Raw genomic sequence first — 25,142 nt, forward strand, 5'->3', positions numbered from 1 at the left:
GTTGTATACCACTTAGCAGTGTGATCACTCCCTTCTTAACTTTTATTTCCATCCATCTAGAAGGACAAGGGCAGCAGGTACATGAGAACAGCACCAGCTCCAAGTTCCCTTCCAAGATACTCTCCATCCTGACTTGGAACTATATCGCCGTTCCTTCACTGTCGCGGGGTCAAAATCCTGGAACTCCCTCCCTAACAGCACTGTGGGTGTACCTACACCACATGGACCGCAGCGGTTCAAGAAGGCAGCTCACCACCACCTTCTCACAGGCAACTAGGGATGGGCAATAAACGCTAGCCTTGCTAGTGATGTCCACATCCGTGAAAAATTTTTAAAAATTGGTTTCCATTTCTAACTTTCTGTTAGTTACTAACCTTAGTTTCTAACCTTCTGTTAGTTCGTATGTAGATGGTCACTATCTGTATATGAGCATACAACTTAGGAGCAGGAGTAGGCCCCTCGAGCCTGCTCTGCCATTCAATAGGACCATTGCTGATCTGAATGTAACCTCAACCCCCCCATTCCTGCCTACCCCCAATATTCTTTCACCCCCTTGTTAATCAAGAATCTATCTGGCTCTGCCTTAAAAATATCCAAAGAGTCTGCTTCCACCGCCTTTTGAGGGAGGGTTCCAAAGACTCACGACCCTCAGAGAATAAATTTCTCCTCATCTCTGTCTTAAATGAATGACCCCTTATTTTTAAACAGTGACCATTAGTTCTAGATTCTCGCACAAGAGGAAACATCCTCTCCACATCCACCCTGTCAAGACCCCTCAGGATTTTAAAGGTTTCAATTAAGTCGCCGCTTATTCTGCAATTAGTACAACTACCCTGCTCCATCCCCCTTGTCCTCATCCTTTCAGATTATGTTGTCACCTGTAAAATTTAGTTGCCAGCCCTGTTCTTGAAGTCACCTAGCCTTTCTTTCTCTCTTGTCTTTACCCCACTACATGAGGTTGCAGTGATGCTGGTTGCTGATCCTTCATATCAACCATCTTTTTTTTTTGGATTTGGTGGGTGGTTTTACAGACAGCTGCCATTCCTGTTGCGAGTTCTTCCCATTTCTCTGTGCTGGGGACCGGCAGAAATGCACCGCTGGCTTGCCTGCACCAGCGGCTGGGTTCTTTTGCAGCCAACAAGTGCTGGAGTGAAGCCAGGAGCCTGCAGCTCAGAAGAAGGAGAGCTACCCGCTGAGCCAGTATCATGAAAATATAATAATTTTCATAATATTGTTGTGATTTATTGTAAAAGTGGGTTAATAGTGGGGTATGGATTAGTTTCTGAGTGTGTGGAATTGAATGGGAGTTGAATGGGAGACAGCTGGTCTGGAGGTTTTGAGTTATCAACAAGAAGCTAGGTTTGAAATGCTAAATACGTAAACATGGCTGAAGTTTTAGAATGTGAGGTGTAAGGAGCATTTGCATTGTTAGATAAATTGGGTTAGTTTGAATTTCAAAGAGATGGTAAGATGTTATACTTAGCCAGAAGAAGATAAACCAAACAGTGTGTTTATTTTTACCAAGGTAGCTGATAAAATTAGTACTATGAAAGATTTCTATTATGAGGAAAGTAAAGTTGCAAAAACATATGGGAACAATGGAATTTGCATTAAAAAGGGAGAAACATGTATAAAGGAGAGGAGGCTGTGCATCAGAGGGGAAGGAATTCTAAAATCTAACAAGTGTGAAAAGCCTCCAGCATCTGAGCATCAAGTTGCTGTCTACAGGAACCGAAGCTGAGAAAATTCACTTTGAATATCACTGTCCAGGGTATCATGTTGCTTTGCCTGAATCTGTTTAAATTTATTTGTTTTTCTACTGTTGTCTTAATGGAGGTGTAACTGGGATCCAGATTAATTAGAGGTTTCAGTAGTTATTATAATAGTAATTTGTAGACCTATGTATGTGCTTGAAATCTTTTCCTTTGTTAATAAATGTTTAATTTAGTTTTCTAAAAACTCTCAAGTCATGGGGGTCTTATTCCTCCTGAATTCAGGGCGAGCATCTCGAAATAAAATACAAATTGCAAAACAGTTGTGACCGTGTGGTCAAGTATCCCTCGTGGATTTGATTTGCCTGGCACACATCATCTGCCACATCATAACAGCCAGTCCCATTCCTCTGTTCTTCATGTTAGCTATATTTCAGTTATTTCTACTATCTCATAATTATTAACATCCATCAGTATCCAGTTCGTAGTTTGAGAAAGGGCATACTTTATTTCTAGTGTTTTCTCTTTTGCATAAAGATAAATTTGAACTGGAACCATTAGCCGGTGAGGAGGAAGAAGAGGAGGAGGAGGAAGAGGATGAGGAAGAAGGCAAAGAAGATGCTGACAAAGATATCCATGAGATCTTGAAGCTGTATCAAATTATCCGCCGACCAACTCTTGCACATGAAATGCTGCTTTCTCGCTTGGCGTCTGGGGAGGATATTCGCCAAGGCATTCAGCAGATCCATGAGATGCTCCGGAACAAACCACAGCCCAAGTTTACCTACAAGCCGCCAGTAAGCTTGGATATGAGGCTTTACACCAAATCCCACGGCAGTGTGAGCCTGGCACCATTCCTGGCGATTCAGAAAGCCTATGGAGACAGGGAGATAGTAGCGAAGCAGCAGCTGCTCACAGACCAGACCCGCAAGCAGAAAGCAGCTGAAGACCAATCGAGGAGCAACCTCCACAGCCAGGCCCGCCAGAAATGTGACGCTTCTTTACGAAAGTATAAAGAGGACAAGCTCCATGGGGAGCAGGTCCTGCTGCAACGTAAACGAGATGAAGCCAAGTCGCTAATGCTCATTCGCCACAACAACTATCTGTTCCTCGCAGAGAAGAGTTGCCAAGAATTGGACCACCAGTTAGTCAAGAAATTTAGCTGCAGCTACACCATGTTGTCAGAGGCCTCGCTAAAGCGTCAGATCAGGGAACAGAATGAAAATATCCGACAACAGAAACTTGACTTAGCGCAGAGCATCAAAAGAAAAGCAAAGCTCCTGAAGAAAGAAATAAGAGACTTCATGATGCATAAGTGAGTTCACAGCTATCCTCTTTCAAACTCAGTCAAGCTTAGACTCATAGACATTTACAGCACAGAAGGAGGCCATTCATCCCATCGTGTTTGCGCCGGTCAACAAAGATCTGACCTTACTGGGGACAGTGATCACAATTCAGTTAGATTTAACATTATCATGGAAAAGGACAGAGATAAGGCAGGAGTAAAAGTCTTGAAATGGGGGAAGGCAAATTTTCCAGAAATGAGAAGGGACTTGGCTGAGGTGGACTGGACAGCACGGCTGGAGGATAAAACAGTAGAAAACCAGTGGGAAGCACTAAAAAGCAAGATCCTAATTGTACAGAGTAGACATTTCCCCTACAAAAATAAGAGTGGCTCTACCAAATCTAGACCCCCCTGGTTGTCTAGAGGAATACAGGGGAAGATCAAACAGAAAAAGAAAGCGTACGATAGGCACAAAGAACTAAGCACTGCAGATAGCCTAGACAAATATAGGAAGTGCAGAGACAAAGTTAAAAAGGAAATAAGGAAATCAAAAAGAGGGCATGAAAAAATATTAGCAAGTAACGTTAAAGATAACCCAAAGATGTTTTACCAATACATTAATGCTGAATGGTTAGTTAAGGAAAAAGTGGGACCTATCAGAGATGAAGATGGAAACTTGTGTGTAGATGCAGAGGCTGTGGGAAGGGTTTTGAATGAATATTTTGTCTCCGTGTTTACAAAGGAAAGGGAGGATGTAGATATAGTAGTCCAGGAGGAACACTGCGAGATATTGGACAGGATAGTCATAAAGAGAGAGGAAATACTCGAAGGGTTGAAATCCTTGAAGGTTGATAAGTCACTAGGGCCAGATGGATTGTTTCCGAGGCTGCTGAAGGAAGTCAGGGAGGAGATAGCAGATGCTCTGAGGATGATTTTCGAATCTTCGAATTGGGTGCAATTCAATTAAAACCTGATGATGACCATGAAACCATTGTCAATTGTTGTAAAAACCCATCTGGCTCACACATGTCCTTTAGGGAAGGAAATCTGCCAGCCTTACCTGGTCTGGCCTTCATGTGACAGGAACGAATAAAAAAAACTTTGGAGGTACTGGAGGACTGGAGAAATGTAAACCTAGTTCCATTGTTTAAAAAGGGATCAAAGGAAATGCCAAACAATTATAGGCCAGTTAGTCTTACATCAGTGGTGAGCAAATTAGTAGAATCAATCCTGAGAGATAGGATTAACTGTCATGTGGAAAGGCATCGACTAGTCAGGGATGGTCAGCATGGATTTATTAAAGGAAGGTCTTGCCTCACAAATTTGATTGAATTCTTTGAGGAAGTGACAAGAAGGGTTGATGAAGGTAGTGCAGTGGATGTTGTGTACATGGATTTTAGCAAGGCATTTGACAAGGTCCCACATGGCAAATTGGTCAGGAAAGTAAAAGCCCATGGGATTCAGGGTAATGTGGCAAACTGGATAAAAGGTTGGCTTTGTAACAGGACACAAAGGGTAATGGCCAATGGATGCCTTTGTGAATGGAAGGTTGTCTCAAGTGGTGTTCCACAGGGCTCAGTGTTGGGACCCTTGCTGTTTGTGTTATATATTAACGATTTGGACGTGAACATGGGGGGCATGATTGGGAAATTTGCAGATGACACAAAGATTGGTCGAGTAGTGGATAGTGTAGAGGATAGCCATAATCTCCAAAATGATATAGATGGGTTGGTGGAGTGGGCGGTAAAGTGGCAGATGGATTTTAACATAGAGAAGTGTGAGGTCACATATTTAGGGAGGTCAGTCACAGGGATTACAAAATAAATGGGAATATACTAAGATGGGGTAGATGAAATGAGAGATCTTGACGTACAGGTACAGAGGTCCCTGGAGGCAGCCGTTCAAGTAGATAAGGTTGTAAAGAAGGCATATGGAATGCTCTCCTTCATTGGCAGAGGTATAGAAAAGTAAGGACATAATGTTGGAATTGTATAAAACACTGGTGAGGCCACAACTGGAGTATTGTGTGCAGTTCTGGTCACCACATTACAGGAAGGACGTAATAGCTCTGGAGAGAGTGCAGAGGGGGTTTACAAGAATGTTGCCAGGGTTAGAAAAGTGTAGCTACGAGGAGAGATTGGATAGGTTGGGGTTATTTTCCTTAGAACATAGAAGGCTGAGAGGTGACTTGATTGAGGTGTACAAAATTATAGATAGAGTGGACAGGATAAAATTGTTTCCCTTGATGGAGAATTCTAGAACCAGGGCACATAGATTCAAGATAAGTGGCAGAAGGTGTAGTGGGGGCATGAGGAAGAACTTTTTTACACAGAGGGTAGTGGGTGTCTGGAATTCACTGCCCAAGTTGGTGGTAGAGGCAGAAACTTTAAACTCTTTTGAAAAGTACCTGGATCTGCACCTTAAGTGCTGTAAGCTGCAGGGCTATGGGCTGGGTGCAGGAAGGTAGGATTAGAAAGGGCACCTGGGTGTCCTCAGGCTGGCATGGACAAGATGGGCCGAATGACCTTCTTCTGTGCTGTAACTTTTCTATGGTTCCATGGTTCTATGACTACACTAATCCCATTTTCCAGCACTTGGCCCATAGCCCTGGATGCTATGGCTATTTCCCTACTCTTTACCACCCTACCAATTTTCTTGTCATCCGCAAACTTCTTGATCATACTCCCTACATTTAAATCCAAATCATTTATCTACACCATAAACAGCAAGGGCCCCAGCACCGAGCCCTGCGGAACCCCACTGAAAATAGACTTCCAGTCACAGAAACATCCCTCTACCATCACCCTCTGCTTCCTGCCTCTCAGCCAATTTTGAATCCAACCTGCTACTTTGCCTTCGATCCCTTGAGCTCTTACTTTCTTGACCAGTTTGCCATGGGGGACCTTATCAAAAGGCTTACTAAAGCCCATGTAGACCATGGAAAAGTGGTCTAGTTGCCACACATTGTCAAATGTTTGCAGCTTGTTTTGGAAGGCACAAAAACCAAATATATGCTGAGTGTCGAAACTAATGATTCAGATGATGAGAAATGATCAGAATGCCACAAAAAACCACAAAAGGGCACTGTTCCCTTCCCCATACAGCTTCACTGCATACTGTTCCTTTCTCCATATAGGTTACTCTGCACTGTTCCCTTCTCCATATAGGTTATTCTGCACTGTTCCCTTCTCCATATAGGTTACTCTGCACTGTTCCTTTCCCCATATAGGTTTATTGCACACTATCTCTTTCTCCATAAAGACTGCTACGGACTGTTCCTTTCTCCCTATAGATGAACTGCACACTGTTCCTTTCTCCATATAGATTTACTGCACACTGTTCCTTTCTCCATATAGTTTTACTGCACACTCTTCCTTTCTCCATATAGATTTACTGCACACTCTTCCTTTCTCCATATAGATTTATTGCACACTCTTCCTTTTTCCATATAGATTAACTGCACACTGGTCCTTTCTCCATATAGATTTACTGCACACTATTCCTTTCTCCATATAGATTTACTGCACACTCTTCCTTTCTCCATATAGATTAACTGCACACTGTTCGTTTCTCCATATAGATTAACTGCACACTGTTCCTTTCTCCATATAGATTTAATGCACACTGTTCCTTTCTCCATATAGATTTACTGCACACTGTTCCTTTCTCCATATAGATTTACTATGCACTGTTTATTTCTCCATATAAATTACTTTGCACTGTTCTTTTCACCAGACAGATTTACTGTACATTGTTCCTTCTCCATCTGGATTACTGCACGTGGTGCCTTTCTCCATATAGATTTACTGCGCACTCTTCCTTTCTCCATATAGATTTACTGCACTCTGTTCCTTTCTCCATATAGATTTACTGCACTCTGTTCCTTTCTCCATATAGATTTACTGCACTCTGTTCCTTTCTCCATATGGATTTACTGCACACTGTTCCTTTCTCCATATAGATTTACTGCACTCTGTTCCTTTCTCCATATAGATTTACTGCACACTGTTCCTTTCTCCATATAGATTTACTGCACTCTGTTCCTTTCTCCATATAGATTTACTGCACTCTGTTCCTTTCTCCATATGGATTTACTGCACACTGTTCCTTTCTCCATATAGATTTACTGCACTCTGTTCCTTTCTCCATATAGATTTACTGCACTCTGTTCCTTTCTCCATATGGATTTACTGCACACTGTTCCTTTCTCCATATAGATTTACTGCACTCTGTTCCTTTCTCCATATAGATTTACTGCACACTGTTCCTTTCTCCATATAGATCTACTGCACACTGCCCCTTTCTCCATATAGATTTACTGCACACTGTTCCTTTCTCCATATAGATTTACTGCACTCTGTTCCTTTCTCCATATAGATTTACTGCACACTGTTCCTTTCTCCATATAGATTTACTGCACTCTGTTCCTTTCTCCATATAGATTTACTGCACACTGTTCCTTTCTCCATATAGATCTACTGCACACTGTTCCTTTCTCCATATAGATTTACTGCACTCTGTTCCTTTCTCCATATGGATTTACTGCACACTGTTCCTTTCTCCATATAGATTTACTGCACTCTGTTCCTTTCTCCATATAGATCTACTGCACACTGTTCCTTTCTCCATATAGATTTACTGCACTCTGTTCCTTTCTCCATATGGATTTACTGCACACTGTTCCTTTCTCCATATAGATCTACTGCACACTGTTCCTTTCTACATATAAATTTACTGCACTCTGTTCCTTTCTCCATATAGATGAACTGCACACTGTTCCTTTCTCCATATAGATTTACTGCACACTCTTCCTTTCTCCATATAGATTAAGTGCACACTGCCCCTTTCTCCATATAGATTTACTGCACACTGCCCCTTTCTCCATATAGATTTACTGTGCACTTTTCCTTTCTCCATATAGATTTACTGCACACTTTTCCTTTCTCCATATAGATTAACTGCACACTGTTCCTTTCTCCACATGGATTCACTGCACACTTTTCCTTTCTCCATATAGATTTACTGCACACTGTTCCTTTCTCCATATAGATTAACTGCACACTGTTCCTTTCTCCATATAGATTTACTGCACACTGTCCTTTCTCCATATAGATTTACTGCACACTGTTCCTTTCTCCATATAGAATAACTGCGCACTGTTCCTTTCTCCATATAGATTTACTGCACACTGTTCCTTTCTCCATATAGATTTACTATGCACTGTTTATTTCTCCATATAAATTACTTTGCACTGTTCTTTTCACCAGAGAGATTTACTGTACATTGTTCCTTCTCCATCTGGATTAATGCACATGGTGCCTTTCTCCATATAGATTTACTGCGCACACTTCCTTTCTCCATATAGATTTACTGCACACTGTTCCTTTCTCCATATAGATTTCCTGCACTCTGTTCCTTTCTCCATATAGATTTTCTGCACACGGTTCCTTTCTACATATAGATTTCCTGCACTCTATTCCTTTCTCCAGATAGATTTACTGCATATTGTTCCTTTCTCCATATAGGTTTACTGCACACTGTTCTTTTCTCCATATAGCTTTACAGCACACTGTTCCTTTCTCTATATAGATTTGCTGCACTCTGTTCCTTTCTCCTATTAGCTTTACAGCACACTGTTCCTTTCTCCATATAGATTTACTGCACACTGTTCCTTTCTCCATATAGATTTACTGCACACTGTTCCTTTCTCCTATTAGCTTTACAGCACACTGTTCCTTTCTCCATATAGATTTACTGCACACTGTTCCTTTCTCCATATAGATTTACTGCACACTGTTCCTTTCTCCATATAGATTTACTGCACACTGTTCCTTTCTCCATATGGATTTACTGCACACTCTTCCTTTCTCCACATAGATTAACTGAACACTGTTCCTTTCTCCATATGGATTTACTGCACATTGTTCCTTTCTCCATATGGATTTACTGCACACTCTTCCTTTCTCCACATAGATTAACTGAACACTGTTCCTTTCTCCATATAGATTTACTGCACACTGTTCCTTTCTCCATATAGATTAACTGCACACTGTTCCTTTCTCCATATAGATTTACTGCACACTGTCCTTTCTCCATATAGATTTACTGCACACTGTTCCTTTCTCCATATAGATTTACTGCACACTCTTCCTTTCTCCATATAGAATAACTGCGCACTGTTCGTTTCTCCATATAGATTAACTGCACACTGTTCCTTTCTCCATATAGATTTACTGCACACTGTTCCTTTCTCCATATAGATTTACTATGCACTGTTTATTTCTCCATATAAATTACTTTGCACTGTTCTTTTCACCAGAGAGATTTACTGTACATTGTTCCTTCTCCATCTGGATTAATGCACATGGTGCCTTTCTCCATATAGATTTACTGCGCACACTTCTTTTCTCCATATAGATTTACTGCACACGGTTCCTTTCTACATATAGATTTCCTGCACTCTATTCCTTTCTCCAGATAGATTTACTGCATATTGTTCCTTTCTCCATATAGGTTTACTGCACACTGTTCTTTTCTCCATATAGCTTTACAGCACACTGTTCCTTTCTCTATATAGATTTGCTGCACACTATTCCTTTCTACATATAGATTTACTGCACTCTGTTCCTTTTTCCTATTAGCTTTACAGCACACTGTTCCTTTCTCCATATAGATTTACTGCACACTGTTCCTTTCTCCATATAGATTTACTGCACACTGTTCCTTTCTCCATATAGATTTACTGCACACTGTTCCTTTCTCCATATAGATTTACTGCACACTGTTCCTTTCTCCATATGGATTTACTGCACACTCTTCCTTTCTCCACATAGATTAACTGAACACTGTTCCTTTCTCCATATGGATTTACTGCACATTGTTCCTTTCTCCATATGGATTTACTGCACACTGTTCCTTTCTCCATATAGATTTACTGCACACTGTTCCTTTCTCCATATAGATTTACTGCACACTGTTCCTTTCTCCATATAGATTTACTGCACACTGTTCCTTTCTCCATATAGATTTACTGCACACTGTTCCTTTCTCCATATAGATTTACTGTACACTGTTCCTTTCTCCATATAGATTTACTGCACACTGTTCCTTTCTCCATATGGATTTACTGCACACTGTTCCTTTCTCCATATGGATTTACTGCACACTGTTCCTTTCTCCATATAGATTTACTGCACACTGTTCCTTTCTCCATATAGATTTACTGCACACTGTTCCTTTCTCCATATGGATTTACTGTACACTGTTCCTTTCTCCATATAGATTTACTATGACATGGTTATTTCTCTATATAAATTACTTTGCACTGTTCTTTTCACCAGATAGATTTACTGTAAATTGTTCCTTCTCCATCTAGATTACTGCACCTGGTGCCTTTCTCCATATAGATTTACTGCACACTGTTCTTTTCTCCATATAGATTTGCTGCACACCGTTCCTTTCTACATATAGATTTGCTGCACACTGTTCCTTTCTCCACATAGATTAACTGAACACTGTTCCTTTCTCCATATGGATTTACTGCACATTGTTCCTTTCTCCATATGGATTTACTGCACACTGTTCCTTTCTCCATATAGATTTACTGCACACTGTTCCTTTCTCCATATAGATTTACTGCACACTGTTCCTTTCTCCATATAGATTTACTGCACACTGTTCCTTTCTCCATATAGATTTACGGCACACTGTTCCTTTCTCCATATGGATTTACTGCACACTGTTCCTTTCTCCATATAGATTTACTGCACACTGTTCCTTTCTCCATATAGATTTACTGCACACTGTTCCTTTCTCCATATAGATTTACTGCACACTGTTCCTTTCTCCATATGGATTTACTGCACATTGTTCCTTTCTGCATATAGATTTACTGCACACTGTTCCTTTCTCCATATAGATTTACTATGACCTGGTTATTTCTCTATATAAATTACTTTGCACTGTTCTTTTCACCAGATAGATTTACTGTACATTGTTCCTTCTCCATCTAGATTACTGCACCTGGTGCCTTTCTCCATATAGATTTACTGCACACTGTTCTTTTCTCCATATAGCTTTACAGCACACTGTTCCTTTCTCTATATAGATTTGCTGCACACTGTTCCTTTCTACATATAGATTTACTGCACTCTCTTCCTTTTTCCGTATCGATTTACTGCATATTGTTCCTTTCTCCATATAGCTTTACAGCACACTGTTCCTTTCTCCATATAGATTTACTGCACTCTGTTCCTTCTTCCGTATCGATTTACTGCATATTGTTCCTTTCTCCATATAGCTTTACAGCACACTGTTCCTTTCTCCATATAGATTTACTGCACTCTGTTCCTTTTTCCGTATCGATTTACTGCATATTGTTCCTTTCTCCATATAGCTTTACAGCACACTGTTCCTTTCTCCATATAGATTTACTGCACACTGTTCCTTTCTCCTATTAGCTTTACAGCACACTGTTCCTTTCTCCATATAGATTTACTGCACACTGTTCCTTTCTCCATATAGATTTACTGCACACTGTTCCTTTCTCCATGTAGATGAACTGCACACTGTTCCTTTCTCCATATAGATTTACTGCACACTGTTCCTTTCTCCATATAGATTTACTGCACACTGTTCCTTTCTCCATATGGATTTACTGCACACTCTTGCTTTCTCCACATAGATTAACTGAACACTGTTCCTTTCTCCATATAGATTAACTGCACAGTGTTCCTTTCTCCATATGGATTTACTGCACACTGTTCCTTTCTCCATATGAATTTACTGCACACTGTTCCTTTCTGCATATAGATTTACTGCACACTGTTCCTTTCTCCGTATAGATTTACTATGACCTGGTTATTTCTCTATATAAATTACTTTGCACTGTTCTTTTCACCAGATAGATTTACTGTACATTGTTCCTTCTCCATCTAGATTACTGCACCTGGTGCCTTTCTCCATATAGATTTACTGCGCACTCTTCCTTTCTCCATATAGATTTACTGCACACTGTTCTTTTCTCCATATAGCTTTACAGCACACTCTTCCTTTCTCCATATAGCTTTACAGCACACTGTTCCTTTCTCCATATAGATTTACTGCACTCTGTTCCTTTCTCCATATAGATTTACTGCATATTGTTCCTTTCTCCATATAGCTTTACAGCACACTGTTCCTTTCTCCATATAGATTTACTGTACACTGTTCTTTTCTCCATATAGATTTGCTGCACACTCTTCCTTTCTCCATATAGATTTACTGCACTCTGTTCCTTTCTCCATATAGATTTACTGCACTCTGTTCCTTTCTCCATATAGATTTACACCACACTGTTCCTTTCTCCATATAGATTTATTTAACACTCTTCCTTTCTCCATATAGATTTACTGCACACTCTTCCTTTCTCCGTATAGATTTACTCCACACTGTTCCTTTCTCCATATAGATTTATTTAACACTCTTCCTTTCTCCATATAGATTTACTGCACACTCTTCCTTTCTCCGTATAGATTTACTGCACACTGTTCCTTTCTCTGTATAGATTTACTATGCACTATTTATTTCTCCATATAAATTACTTTGCACTGTTCTTTTCACCAGATAGAGTTACTGTACATTGTTCCTTCTCCATCTAGATTACTGCACGTGGTGCCTTTCTCCATATAGAGTTACTGCGCACACTTTCTTTCTCCATATAGATTTACTGCACACTGTTCCTTTCTCCATATAGATTTACCGCATATTGTTCCTTTTTCCATATATCTTTACTGCACACTCTTCCTTTCTCCATATAGATTTACTGCACACTGTTCTTTTCTCCATATAGATTTACTGCATATTTTTCCTTTCTCCATATATCTTTACTGCACATTGTTCCTTTCTTCATATAGATTTACTGCACACTGTTCTTTTCTCCATATAGATTTACTGCATATTTTTCCTTTCTCCATATATCTTTACTGCACATTGTTCCTTTCTCCATATAGATTTACTGCACACTGTTCCTTCTCCATATAGATTTACTGTGCACTGTTCCTTTCTCCATATAGATTTACTGCACACCTTTCCTTTCTACATATAGATTTACTGCACTCTGTTCCTTTCTCCGTATAGATTTACTGCATATTGTTCTTTTCTCCATATAGCTTTACAGCACACTGTTCCTTTCTCCATATAACTTTACAGGACACTGTTCCTTTCTCCGTATAGATTTACTGCACCCTGTTCCTTTCTCCATATAGATGAACTGCACACTGTTCCTTTCTCCATTTAGATTAACTGCACACTGTTCCTTTCTCCATATAGATTCACTCCACACTGTTCCTTTCTCCATATAGATTTATTGCACACTCTTCCTTTCTCCATATAGATTTACTGCACACTGTTCTTTCCATAATATAGATTTACTGCACACTGCCCCTTTCTCCGTATAGACTTACTGTGCACTGTTCCTTTATCCGTATAGATTTACTGCACACTGTCCCTTTCTCCATATAGATTTATTACACACTGTTCTTTTCTTCATATAGATTTACTGCACACTGTTCCTTTCTCCATATAGATTTACTGCACAATGTTCTTTTCTCCATACAGATTTACTGCACGCTGTTCATTTTGCCATATAGATTAACTGCACACTGTTCCTTTCTCCATATAGATTAACTGCACAGTGTTCCTTTCTCCATATGGATTTACTGCACACTGTTCCTTTCTCCATATGAATTTACTGCACACTGTTCCTTTCTGCATATAGATTTACTGCACACTGTTCCTTTCTCCGTATAGATTTACTATGACCTGGTTATTTCTCTATATAAATTACTTTGCACTGTTCTTTTCACCAGATAGATTTACTGTACATTGTTCCTTCTCCATCTAGATTACTGCACCTGGTGCCTTTCTCCATATAGATTTACTGCGCACTCTTCCTTTCTCCATATAGATTTACTGCACACTGTTCTTTTCTCCATATAGCTTTACAGCACACTCTTCCTTTCTCCATATAGCTTTACAGCACACTGTTCCTTTCTCCATATAGATTTACTGCACTCTGTTCCTTTCTCCATATAGATTTACTGCATATTGTTCCTTTCTCCATATAGCTTTACAGCACACTGTTCCTTTCTCCATATAGATTTACTGTACACTGTTCTTTTCTCCATATAGATTTGCTGCACACTCTTCCTTTCTCCATATAGATTTACTGCACTCTGTTCCTTTCTCCATATAGATTTACTGCACTCTGTTCCTTTCTCCATATAGATTTACACCACACTGTTCCTTTCTCCATATAGATTTATTTAACACTCTTCCTTTCTCCATATAGATTTACTGCACACTCTTCCTTTCTCCGTATAGATTTACTCCACACTGTTCCTTTCTCCATATAGATTTATTTAACACTCTTCCTTTCTCCATATAGATTTACTGCACACTCTTCCTTTCTCCGTATAGATTTACTGCACACTGTTCCTTTCTCTGTATAGATTTACTATGCACTATTTATTTCTCCATATAAATTACTTTGCACTGTTCTTTTCACCAGATAGAGTTACTGTACATTGTTCCTTCTCCATCTAGATTACTGCACGTGGTGCCTTTCTCCATATAGAGTTACTGCGCACACTTTCTTTCTCCATATAGATTTACTGCACACTGTTCCTTTCTCCATATAGATTTACCGCATATTGTTCCTTTTTCCATATATCTTTACTGCACACTCTTCCTTTCTCCATATAGATTTACTGCACACTGTTCTTTTCTCCATATAGATTTACTGCATATTTTTCCTTTCTCCATATATCTTTACTGCACATTGTTCCTTTCTTCATATAGATTTACTGCACACTGTTCTTTTCTCCATATAGATTTACTGCATATTTTTCCTTTCTCCATATATCTTTACTGCACATTGTTCCTTTCTCCATATAGATTTACTGCACACTGTTCCTTCTCCATATAGATTTACTGTGCACTGTTCCTTTCTCCATATAGATTTACTGCACACCTTTCCTTTCTACATATAGATTTACTGCACTCTGTTCCTTTCTCCGTATAGATTTACTGCATATTGTTCTTTTCTCCATATAGCTTTACAGCACACTGTTCCTTTCTCCATATAACTTTACAGGACACTGTTCCTTTCTCCGTATAGATTTACTGCACCCTGTTCCTTTCTCCATATAGATGAACTGCACACTGTTCCTTTCTCCATTTAGATTAACTGCACACTGTTCCTTTCTCCATATAGATTCACTCCACACTGTTCCTTTCTCCATATAGATTTATTGCACACTCTTCCTTTCTCCATATAGATTTACTGCACACTGTTCTTTCCATAATATAGATTTACTGCACACTGCCCCTTTCTCCGTATAGACTTACTGTGCACTGTTCCTTTATCCGTATAGATTTACTGCACACTGTCCCTTTCTCCATATAGATTTATTACACACTGTTCTTTTCTTCATATAGATTTACTGCACACTGTTCCTTTCTCCATATAGATTTACTGCACAATGTTCTTTTCTCCATACAGATTTACTGCACGCTGTTCATTTTGCCATATAGATTAACTGCACACTGTTCCTTTCTCCATATAGATTAACTGTACACTGTTCCTTTCGCCATATGGATTTACTGCACACTATTCCTTTGTCCTTATGGATTTACTCCACACTGTTCCTTTCTCCGTATAGATTTACTGCACACTGTTCCTTTCTCTATATAGATTTACTATGCACTATTTATTTCTCCATATAAATTACTTTGCACTGTTCTTTTCACCAGATAGAGTTACTGTACATTGTTCCTTCTCCATCTAGATTACTTCACGTGGTGCCTTTCTCCATATAGATTTACTGCGCACACTTCCTTTCTCCGTATAGATTTACTGCATATTGTTCATTTCTCCATATAGCTTTACAGCACACTGTTCCTTTCTCCATATAGATTTACTGCACACCGCTCCTTTCTACATATAGATTTCCTGCACCCTGTTCCGTTCTCCGTATAGATTTACTGCACCCTGTTCCTTTCTCCATATAGATGAACTGCACACTGTTCCTTTCTCCATTTAGATTAACTGCACACTGTTCCTTTCTCCATATAGATTCACTCCACACTGTTCCTTTCTCCATATAGATTTATTGCACACTCTTCCTTTCTCCATATAGATTTACTGCACACTGTTCTTTCCATAATATAGATTTACTGCACACTGCCCCTTTCTCCATATAGACTTACTGTGCACTGTTCCTTTCTCCATTTAGATTAACTGCACACCGTTCCTTTCTCCATTTAGATTAACTGCACACTGTTCCTTTCTCCGTATAGATTAACTGCACACTGTTACTTTCTCTGTATTGATTTACTGTGCACTGTTTATTTCTCCATTTAAATTACTTTGCACTGTTCTTTTCACCAGATAGATTTACTGTACATTGCTCCTTCTCCATCTAGATTACTCCACGTGGTCCCTTTCTCCATATAGATTTACTGCGCACTCTTCCTTTCTCCATATAGATTTACTGCACACTGTTCCTTTCTCCATATAGATTTGCTGCACTCTGTTCCTTTCTCCATATAGATTTACTGCATATTGTTCCTTTCTCCATATAGATTTACAGCACACTGTCCTTTCTCCATATATATTTACTGCACATTCTTCCTTTCTCCATAAAGATTGACTGCACATTGTTCCTTTCTCCATATAGATTAACTGCACACTGTTCCTTTCTCCATATGGATTTACTGCACACTGTTTCTTTGTCCATATGGATTTACTCCACACTGTTCGTTTCTCTGTATAGATTTACTATGCACTGTTTATTTCTCCATATAAATTACTTTGCACTGTTCTTTTCATCAGATAGAGTTACCTTACATTGTTCCTTCTCCATCTAGATTACTGCACGTGGTGCCTTTCTCCATATAGATTTCCTGCACTCTGTTCCTTTCTCCATATAGATTTACTGCATATTGTTTCTTTCTCCATATAGATTTACTGCACACTGTTCCTTTCTCCATATAGATTTACTGCATATTGTTTCTTTCTCCATATAGATTTACTGCACACTGTTCCTTTCTCCATATAGATTTACTGCACACTGTTCCTTTCTCCATATAGATTTACTGCACACTGTTCCTTTCTCCATATAGATTTACTGCATATTGTTTCTTTCTCCATATAGATTTACTGCACACTGTTCTTTTCTCCATATAGATTTACTGCACACTGTTCCTTTCTCCATATAGATTTACTGCACCCTGTTCCTTTCTCCGTATAGATTTACTATAACCTGTTTATTTCTCCATATAAATTACTTTGCACTGTTCTTTTCACCAGATAGATTTACTGTACATTGTTCCTTCTCCATCTAGATTACTGCACCTGGTGCCTCTCTCCATATAGCTTTACAGCACACTGTTCCTTTCTCCATATAGATTTACTGCACACTGTTCCTTTCTCCATATAGATTTACTGTACACTGTTCTTTTCTCCATATAGATTTGCTGCACATTGTTCCTTTCTCCATATAGATTTACTGCACACTGTTCCTTTCTCCATATAGATTTGCTGCACATTGTTCCTTTCTCCATATAGATTTACTGCACACTGTTCCTTTCTACATATAGATTTACTGCACTCTGTTCCTTTCTCCATATAGATTTACTGCACACTGTTCCTTTCTACATATAGATTTACTGCACACTGTTCCTTTCTACATATAGATTTACTGCACACTGTTCCTTTCTCCATATAGATTTATTGAACACTCTTCCTTTCTCCATATAGATTTACTGCACACTCTTCCTTTCTCCGTATAGATTTACTGCACACTGTTCTTTTCTCCATATAGATTAAGTGCACACTGTTCCTTTCTCCATATAGATTAACTGCAACTGATCATTTCTCCATATAGATTAACTGCACACTGTTCATTTCTCCATGTAGATTAACTGCACACTGTTCCTTTCTCCATATAGATTTACTCCACACTGTTTATTTCTCCATATAAATTACTTTGCACTGTTCTTTTCACCAGACAGATTTACTGTACATTGTTCCTTCTCCATCTGGATTACTGCACGTGGTGTCTTTCTCCATATAGATTTACTGCGCACTCTTCCTTTCTCCATATAGATTTACTGCACACTGTTCCTTTCTCCATATAGATTAACTGCACACTGTTCCTTGCTCCATAAAGATTTACTCCACACTGTTCCTTTCTCCATATAGATTTATTGCACACTCTTCCTTTCTCCATATAGATTCACTGCACACTGTTCCTTTCTCCATATAGATTTACTGCACAATGTTCTTTTCTCCATATAGATTTACTGCATGCTGTTCATTTCTCCATATAGATTTACTGCACACTGTTCCTTTCTCAATATAGATTAACTACACACTGTTCCTTTCTCCATATAGATTTACTGCACACTCTTCTCCACATAGATTAACTGCACACTGTTCCTTTCTCCATATAGATTAACTGTACACTGTTCCTTTCTCCATATGGATTTACTGCACACTGTTCCTTTGTCCTTATGGATTTACTCCACACTGTTCCTTTCTCCGTATAGATTTACTGCACACTGTTCCTTTCTCTGTATAGATTTACTATGCACTATTTATTTCTCCATATAAATTACTTTGCACTGTTCTTTTCACCAGATAGAGTTACTGTACATTGTTCCTTCTCCATCTAGATTACTTCACGTGGTGCCTTTCTCCATATAGATTTACTGCGCACACTTCCTTTCTCTGTATAGATTTACTGCATATTGTTCATTTCTCCATATAGCTTTACAGCACACTGTTCCTTTCTCCATACAGATTTACTGCACACCGCTCCTTTCTACATATAGATTTGCTGCACCCTGTTCCGTTCTCCGTATAGATTTACTGCACACTGTTACTTTCTCCATATAGATTTGCTGCACCCTGTTCCTTTCTCCATATAGATGAACTGCACACTGTTCCTTTCTCCATTTAGATTAACTGCACATTGTTCCTTTCTCCATATGGATTTACTGCACACTGTTTCTTTGTCCATATGGATTTACTCCACACTGTTCCTTTCTCCGTATAGATTTACTGCACACTGTTCCTTTCTCTGTATAGATTTACTACGCGCTGTTTATTTCTCCATATAAATTACTTTGCACTGTTCTTTTCACCAGATAGATTTACTGTACATTGTTCCTTCTCCATCTAGATTACTGCACGTGGTGCCTTTCTCCATATAGATTTACTGCGCACTCTTCCTTTCTCCATATAGATTTACTGCACACTGTTCCTTTCTCCATATAGATTTGCTGCACACCGTTCCTTTCTACATATAGATTTCCTGCACTCTGTTCCTTTCTCCATATAGATTTACTGCATATTGTTCCTTTCTCCATATAGATTTACTGCACACTGTTCTTTTCTCCATATAGATTTACTGCACTCTGTTCCTTTTTCCGTATAGATTTACTGCATATTGTTCCTTTCTCCATATAGCTTTACAACACACTGTTCCTTTCTCCATGTGGATTTAATGCACACTGTTCCTTTCTCCATATAGCTTTACAGCACACTGTTCCTTTCTCCATATAGATTTACTGCACACTGTTCCTTTCTCCATATAGATTTACTGCACACTGTTCCTTTCTACATATAGATTTACTGCACATTGTTCCTTTCTCCATGTAGATGAACTGCACACTGTTCCTTTCTCCATATAGATGTACTGCACACTGTTCCTTTCTCAATATGGATTTACTGCACACTCTTCCTTTCTCCACATAGATTAACTGCACACTGTTCCTTTCTCCATATAGATTTATTGCACACTCTTCCTTTCTCCATATAGATTTACTGCACACTGTTCCTTTCTCCATATAGATTTACTGCACACTGCCCCTTTCTCCATATAGATTTACTGCACACTGCCCCTTTCTCCATATAGATTTACTGTGCACTTTTCCTTTCTCCATACAGATTTACTGCACACTGTTCCTTTCTCCATATAGATTAACAGCACACTGTTCCTTTCTCCATATAGATTAACTGCACACTGTTCCTTTCTCTATATAGATTTACTGCACACTCTTCCTTTCTCCATAAAGATTAACTGCACACTGTTCCTTTCTCCATATAGATTAACTGTACACTGTTCCTTTCTCCATATGGATTTACTGCACACTGTTTCTTTCTCTGTATAGATTTACTATGCACTGTTTATTTCTCCATATAAATTACTTTGCACTGTTCTTTTCACCAGATAGATTTACTGTACATTGTTCCTTCTCCATCTAGATTACTGCACGTGGTGCCTTTCTCCATATAGATTTACTGCGCACTCTTCCTTTCTCCATATAGGTTTACTGCACACTGTTCTTTTCTCCATATAGATTTACTGCACACTGCCCCTTTCTCCGTATAGATTTCCTGTGCACTGTTCCTTTCTCCATATAGATTAACTACACACTGTTCCTTTCTCCATATAGATTTACTGCACACTGTTCCTTTCTCTATGTAGATTTACTGCACACTGTTCCTTTCTCCATATGGATTTACTGCACACTGTACCTTTCTCCACATGGATTCACTGCACACTGTTCCTTTCTCCATATAGATTTACTGCGCACTGTACCTTTCTCCATATGGATTTACTACACACTGTACCTTTCTCCATATAGATTTACTACACACTGTACCTTTCTGCATATGAATTTACTGCACAATGTACCTTTCTCCGTATGGATTTACTGTGCACTGTACCTTTCTGCATATGGATTTACTGCTCACTGTACCTTTCTCCATATGGATTTACTGTGCATTGTACCTTTCTCCATATAGATTTACTGGGCACTGTACCTTTCTTCATATGGATTTACTGCACACTGTACCTTTCTCCATATGGATTTACTGTGCATTGTACCTTTCTCCATATAGATTTACTGGGCACTGTACCTTTCTCCATATGGATTTACTACACACTGTACCTTTCTCCATATGGATTTACTGCACACTGTACCTTTCTCCATATGGATTTACTGCTCAGTGTACCTTTCTCCATATGGATTCACTGTACACTGTACCTTTCTCCATATGGATTTACTGCACACTGTACCTTTCTCCATATGGATTCACTGTACACTGTACCTTTCTCCATATGGATTTACTGCACACTGTACCTTTCTCCATATGGATTTACTGCTCAGTGTACCTTTCTCCATATAGATTTACTGCACACTGTACCTTTCTCCATATGGATTTACTGCACACGGTACCTTTCTCCATATGGATTTACTGCACACTGTACCTTTCTCCATATGGATTTACTGCTCAGTGTACCTTTCTCCATATAGATTTACTGCGCACTGTACCTTTCTCCATATGGATTCACTGTACACTGTACCTTTCTCCATATGGATTTACTGGACACTGTACCTTTCTCCATGTCGATTTACTGCACACTGTACCTTTCTCCACATGGATTCACTGTACACTGTACCTTTCTCCATATGGATTTACTGCACACTGTACCTTTCTCCATATGGATTTACTGCTCAGTGTCCCTTTCTCCATATAGATTTACTGCGCACTGTACCTTTCTCCATATGGATTCACTGTACACTGTACCTTTCTACATATGGATTTACTGCGCATTGTACCTTTTTCCATACGGATTTACTGGCCACTGTACCTTCCTCCATGTAGATTTACTGCACACTGTACCCTTCTCCATATGGATTTACTGCTCAGTGTACCTTTCTCCATATAGATTTACTGCGCACTGTACCTTTCTCCATATGGATTCACTGTACACTGTACCTTTCTCCATATGGATTTACTGTGCACTGTACCTTTCTCCATATGGATTTACCTCGCACTGTACCTTTCTCCATATGGATTTACTACACACTTTACCTTTCTCCATATGGATTTACTGCGCACTGTACCTTTCTCCACATGGATTTACTGGGCACTGTACCTTTTTCCATATGGATTTACTGCGCACTGTACCTTTCTCCATGTAGATTTACTGCACACTGTACATTTCTCCATATGGATTCACTGCACACTGTACCTTTCTCCATATAGATTTACTGCACACTGTACCTTTCTCGATATAGATTTACTGCACACTCTACCTTTCTCCATGTGGATTTACTACACACTGTACCTTTCTCCATATGGATTTACTGCACACTCTACCTTTCTCCATATGGATTTACTACACACTGTACCTTTCTCCATATAGATTTACTGCACACTGTACCTTTCTCCATATGGATTTACTACACACTGTACCTTTCTCCATATGGATTTACTGTGCATTGTACCTTTTTCCATATGGATTTACTGGCCACTGTACCTTTCTCCATATAGATTTACTGCTCACTGTACCTTTCTCCATATGGATTTACTGCACACTGTACCTTTCTCCATATGGATTTACTGCTCAGTGTACCTTTCTCCATATGGATTCACTGTACACTGTACCTTTCTCCATATGGATTTACTGCACACTGTACCTTTCTCCATATGGATTCACTGTACACTGTACCTTTCTCCATATGGATTTACTGCGCATTGTACCTTTCTCCATATGGATTTACTGCTCAGTGTACCTTTCTCCATATAGATTTACTGCACACTGTACCTTTCTCCGTATGGATTTACTGCACACGGTACCTTTCTCCATATGGATTTACTGTGCATTGTACCTTTCTCCATATAGATTTACTGGGCACTGTACCTTTCTCCATATGGATTTACTACACACTGTACCTTTCTCCATATGGATTTACTGCACACTGTACCTTTCTCCATATGGATTTACTGCTCAGTGTACCTTTCTCCATATGGATTCACTGTACACTGTACCTTTCTCCATATGGATTTACTGCACACTGTACCTTTCTCCATATGGATTCACTGTACACTGTACCTTTCTCCATATGGATTTACTGCACACTGTACCTTTCTCCATATGGATTTACTGCTCAGTGTACCTTTCTCCATATAGATTTACTGCACACTGTACCTTTCTCCATATGGATTCACTGCACACGGTACCTTTCTCCATATGGATTTACTGCACACTGTACCTTTCTCCATATGGATTTACTGCTCAGTGTACCTTTCTCCATATAGATTTACTGCGCACTGTACCTTTCTCCATATGGATTCACTGTACACTGTACCTTTCTCCATATGGATTTACTGGACACTGTACCTTTCTCCATGTCGATTTACTGCACACTGTACCTTTCTCCATATGGATTCACTGTACACTGTACCTTTCTCCATATGGATTTACTGCACACTGTACCTTTCTCCATATGGATTTACTGCTCAGTGTACCTTTCTCCATATATATTTACTGCGCACTGTACCTTTCTCCATATGGATTCACTGTACACTGTACCTTTCTCCATATGGATTTACTGCGCATTGTACCTTTTTCCATATGGATTTACTGGCCACTGTACCTTCCTCCATGTAGATTTACTGCACACTGTACCCTTCTCCATATGGATTTACTGTACACTGTACCTTTCTCCATATGGATTTACTGTGCACTGTACCTTTCTCCATATGGATTTACCTCGCACTGTACCTTTCTCCATATGGATTCACTGTACACTGTACCTTTCTCCATATGGATTTACTGTGCACTGTACCTTTCTCCATATGGATTTACCTCGCACTGTACCTTTCTCCATATGGATTTACTACACACTGTACCTTTCTCCATATGGATTTACTGCACATTGTACCTTTTTCCATATGGATTTACTGGCCACTGTACCTTTCTCCATATAGATTTACTGCGCACTGTACCTTTCTCCATATGGATTTACTGCACACTGTACCTTTCTCCATATGGATTTACTACACACTGTACCTTTCTGCATATGGATTTACTGCACAATGTACCTTTCTCCGTATGGATTTACTGTGCACTGTACCTTTCTCCATATGGATTTACTGCTCACTGTACCTTTCTCCATATGGATTTACTGTGCATTGTACCTTTCTCCATATAGATTTACTGCGCATTGTACCTTTTTCCATATGGATTTACTGGCCACTGTACCTTCCTCCATGTAGATTTACTGCACACTGTACCCTTCTCCATATGGATTTACTGCTCAGTGTACCTTTCTCCATATAGATTTACTGCGCACTGTACCTTTCTCCATATGGATTCACTGTACACTGTACCTTTCTCCATATGGATTTACTGTGCACTGTACCTTTCTCCATATGGATTTACCTCGCACTGTACCTTTCTCCATATGGATTTACTACACACTTTACCTTTCTCCATATGGATTTACTGCGCACTGTACCTTTCTCCACATGGATTTACTGGGCACTGTACCTTTTTCCATATGGATTTACTGCGCACTGTACCTTTCTCCATGTAGATTTACTGCACACTGTACATTTCTTCATATGGATTCACTACACACTGTACCTTTCTCCATATAGATTTACTGCACACTGTACCTTTCTCGATATATATTTACTGCACACTCTACCTTTCTCCATGTGGATTTACTACACACTGTACCTTTCTCCATATGGATTTACTGCACACTCTACCTTTCTCCATATGGATTTACTACACACTGTACCTTTCTCCATATAGATTTACTGCACACTGTACCTTTCTCCATATGGATTTACTACACACTGTACCTTTCTCCATATGGATTTACTGTGCATTGTACCTTTTTCCATATGGATTTACTGGCCACTGTACCTTTCTCCATATAGATTTACTGCACACTGTACCTTTCTCCATATGGATTTACTGCACACTGTACCTTTCTCCATATGGATTTACTGCTCAGTGTACCTTTCTCCATATGGATTCACTGTACACTGTACCTTTCTCCATATGGATTTACTGCACACTGTACCTTTCTCCATATGGATTCACTGTACACTGTACCTTTCTCCATATGGATTTACTGCGCATTGTACCTTTCTCCATATGGATTTACTGCTCAGTGTACCTTTCTCCATATAGATTTACTGCACACTGTACCTTTCTCCGTATGGATTTACTGCACACGGTACCTTTCTCCATATGGATTTACTGTGCATTGTACCTTTCTCCATATAGATT

At 39.3% G+C, this 25,142-nt stretch overlaps 1 protein-coding gene across 1 annotated transcript in view; it reads left to right on the top strand.

Moving 5' to 3' along the window:
• Positions 1-25,142, top strand: part of LOC121288896 (leucine-rich repeat and IQ domain-containing protein 3-like) — a 72,363-nt gene that overhangs the window by 39,671 nt on the left and 7,550 nt on the right. Inside the window, exon 8 of the mRNA XM_041207730.1 lies at positions 2,250-3,027. Within this exon, the coding sequence (XP_041063664.1) occupies positions 2,250-3,027 (778 nt within the window). The remainder of the gene's footprint in view (positions 1-2,249; positions 3,028-25,142) is intronic.

The sequence above is a fragment of the Carcharodon carcharias genome, chromosome 16, assembly GCF_017639515.1.
Source record: "Carcharodon carcharias isolate sCarCar2 chromosome 16, sCarCar2.pri, whole genome shotgun sequence".
NCBI lineage: Eukaryota > Metazoa > Chordata > Chondrichthyes > Lamniformes > Lamnidae > Carcharodon > Carcharodon carcharias.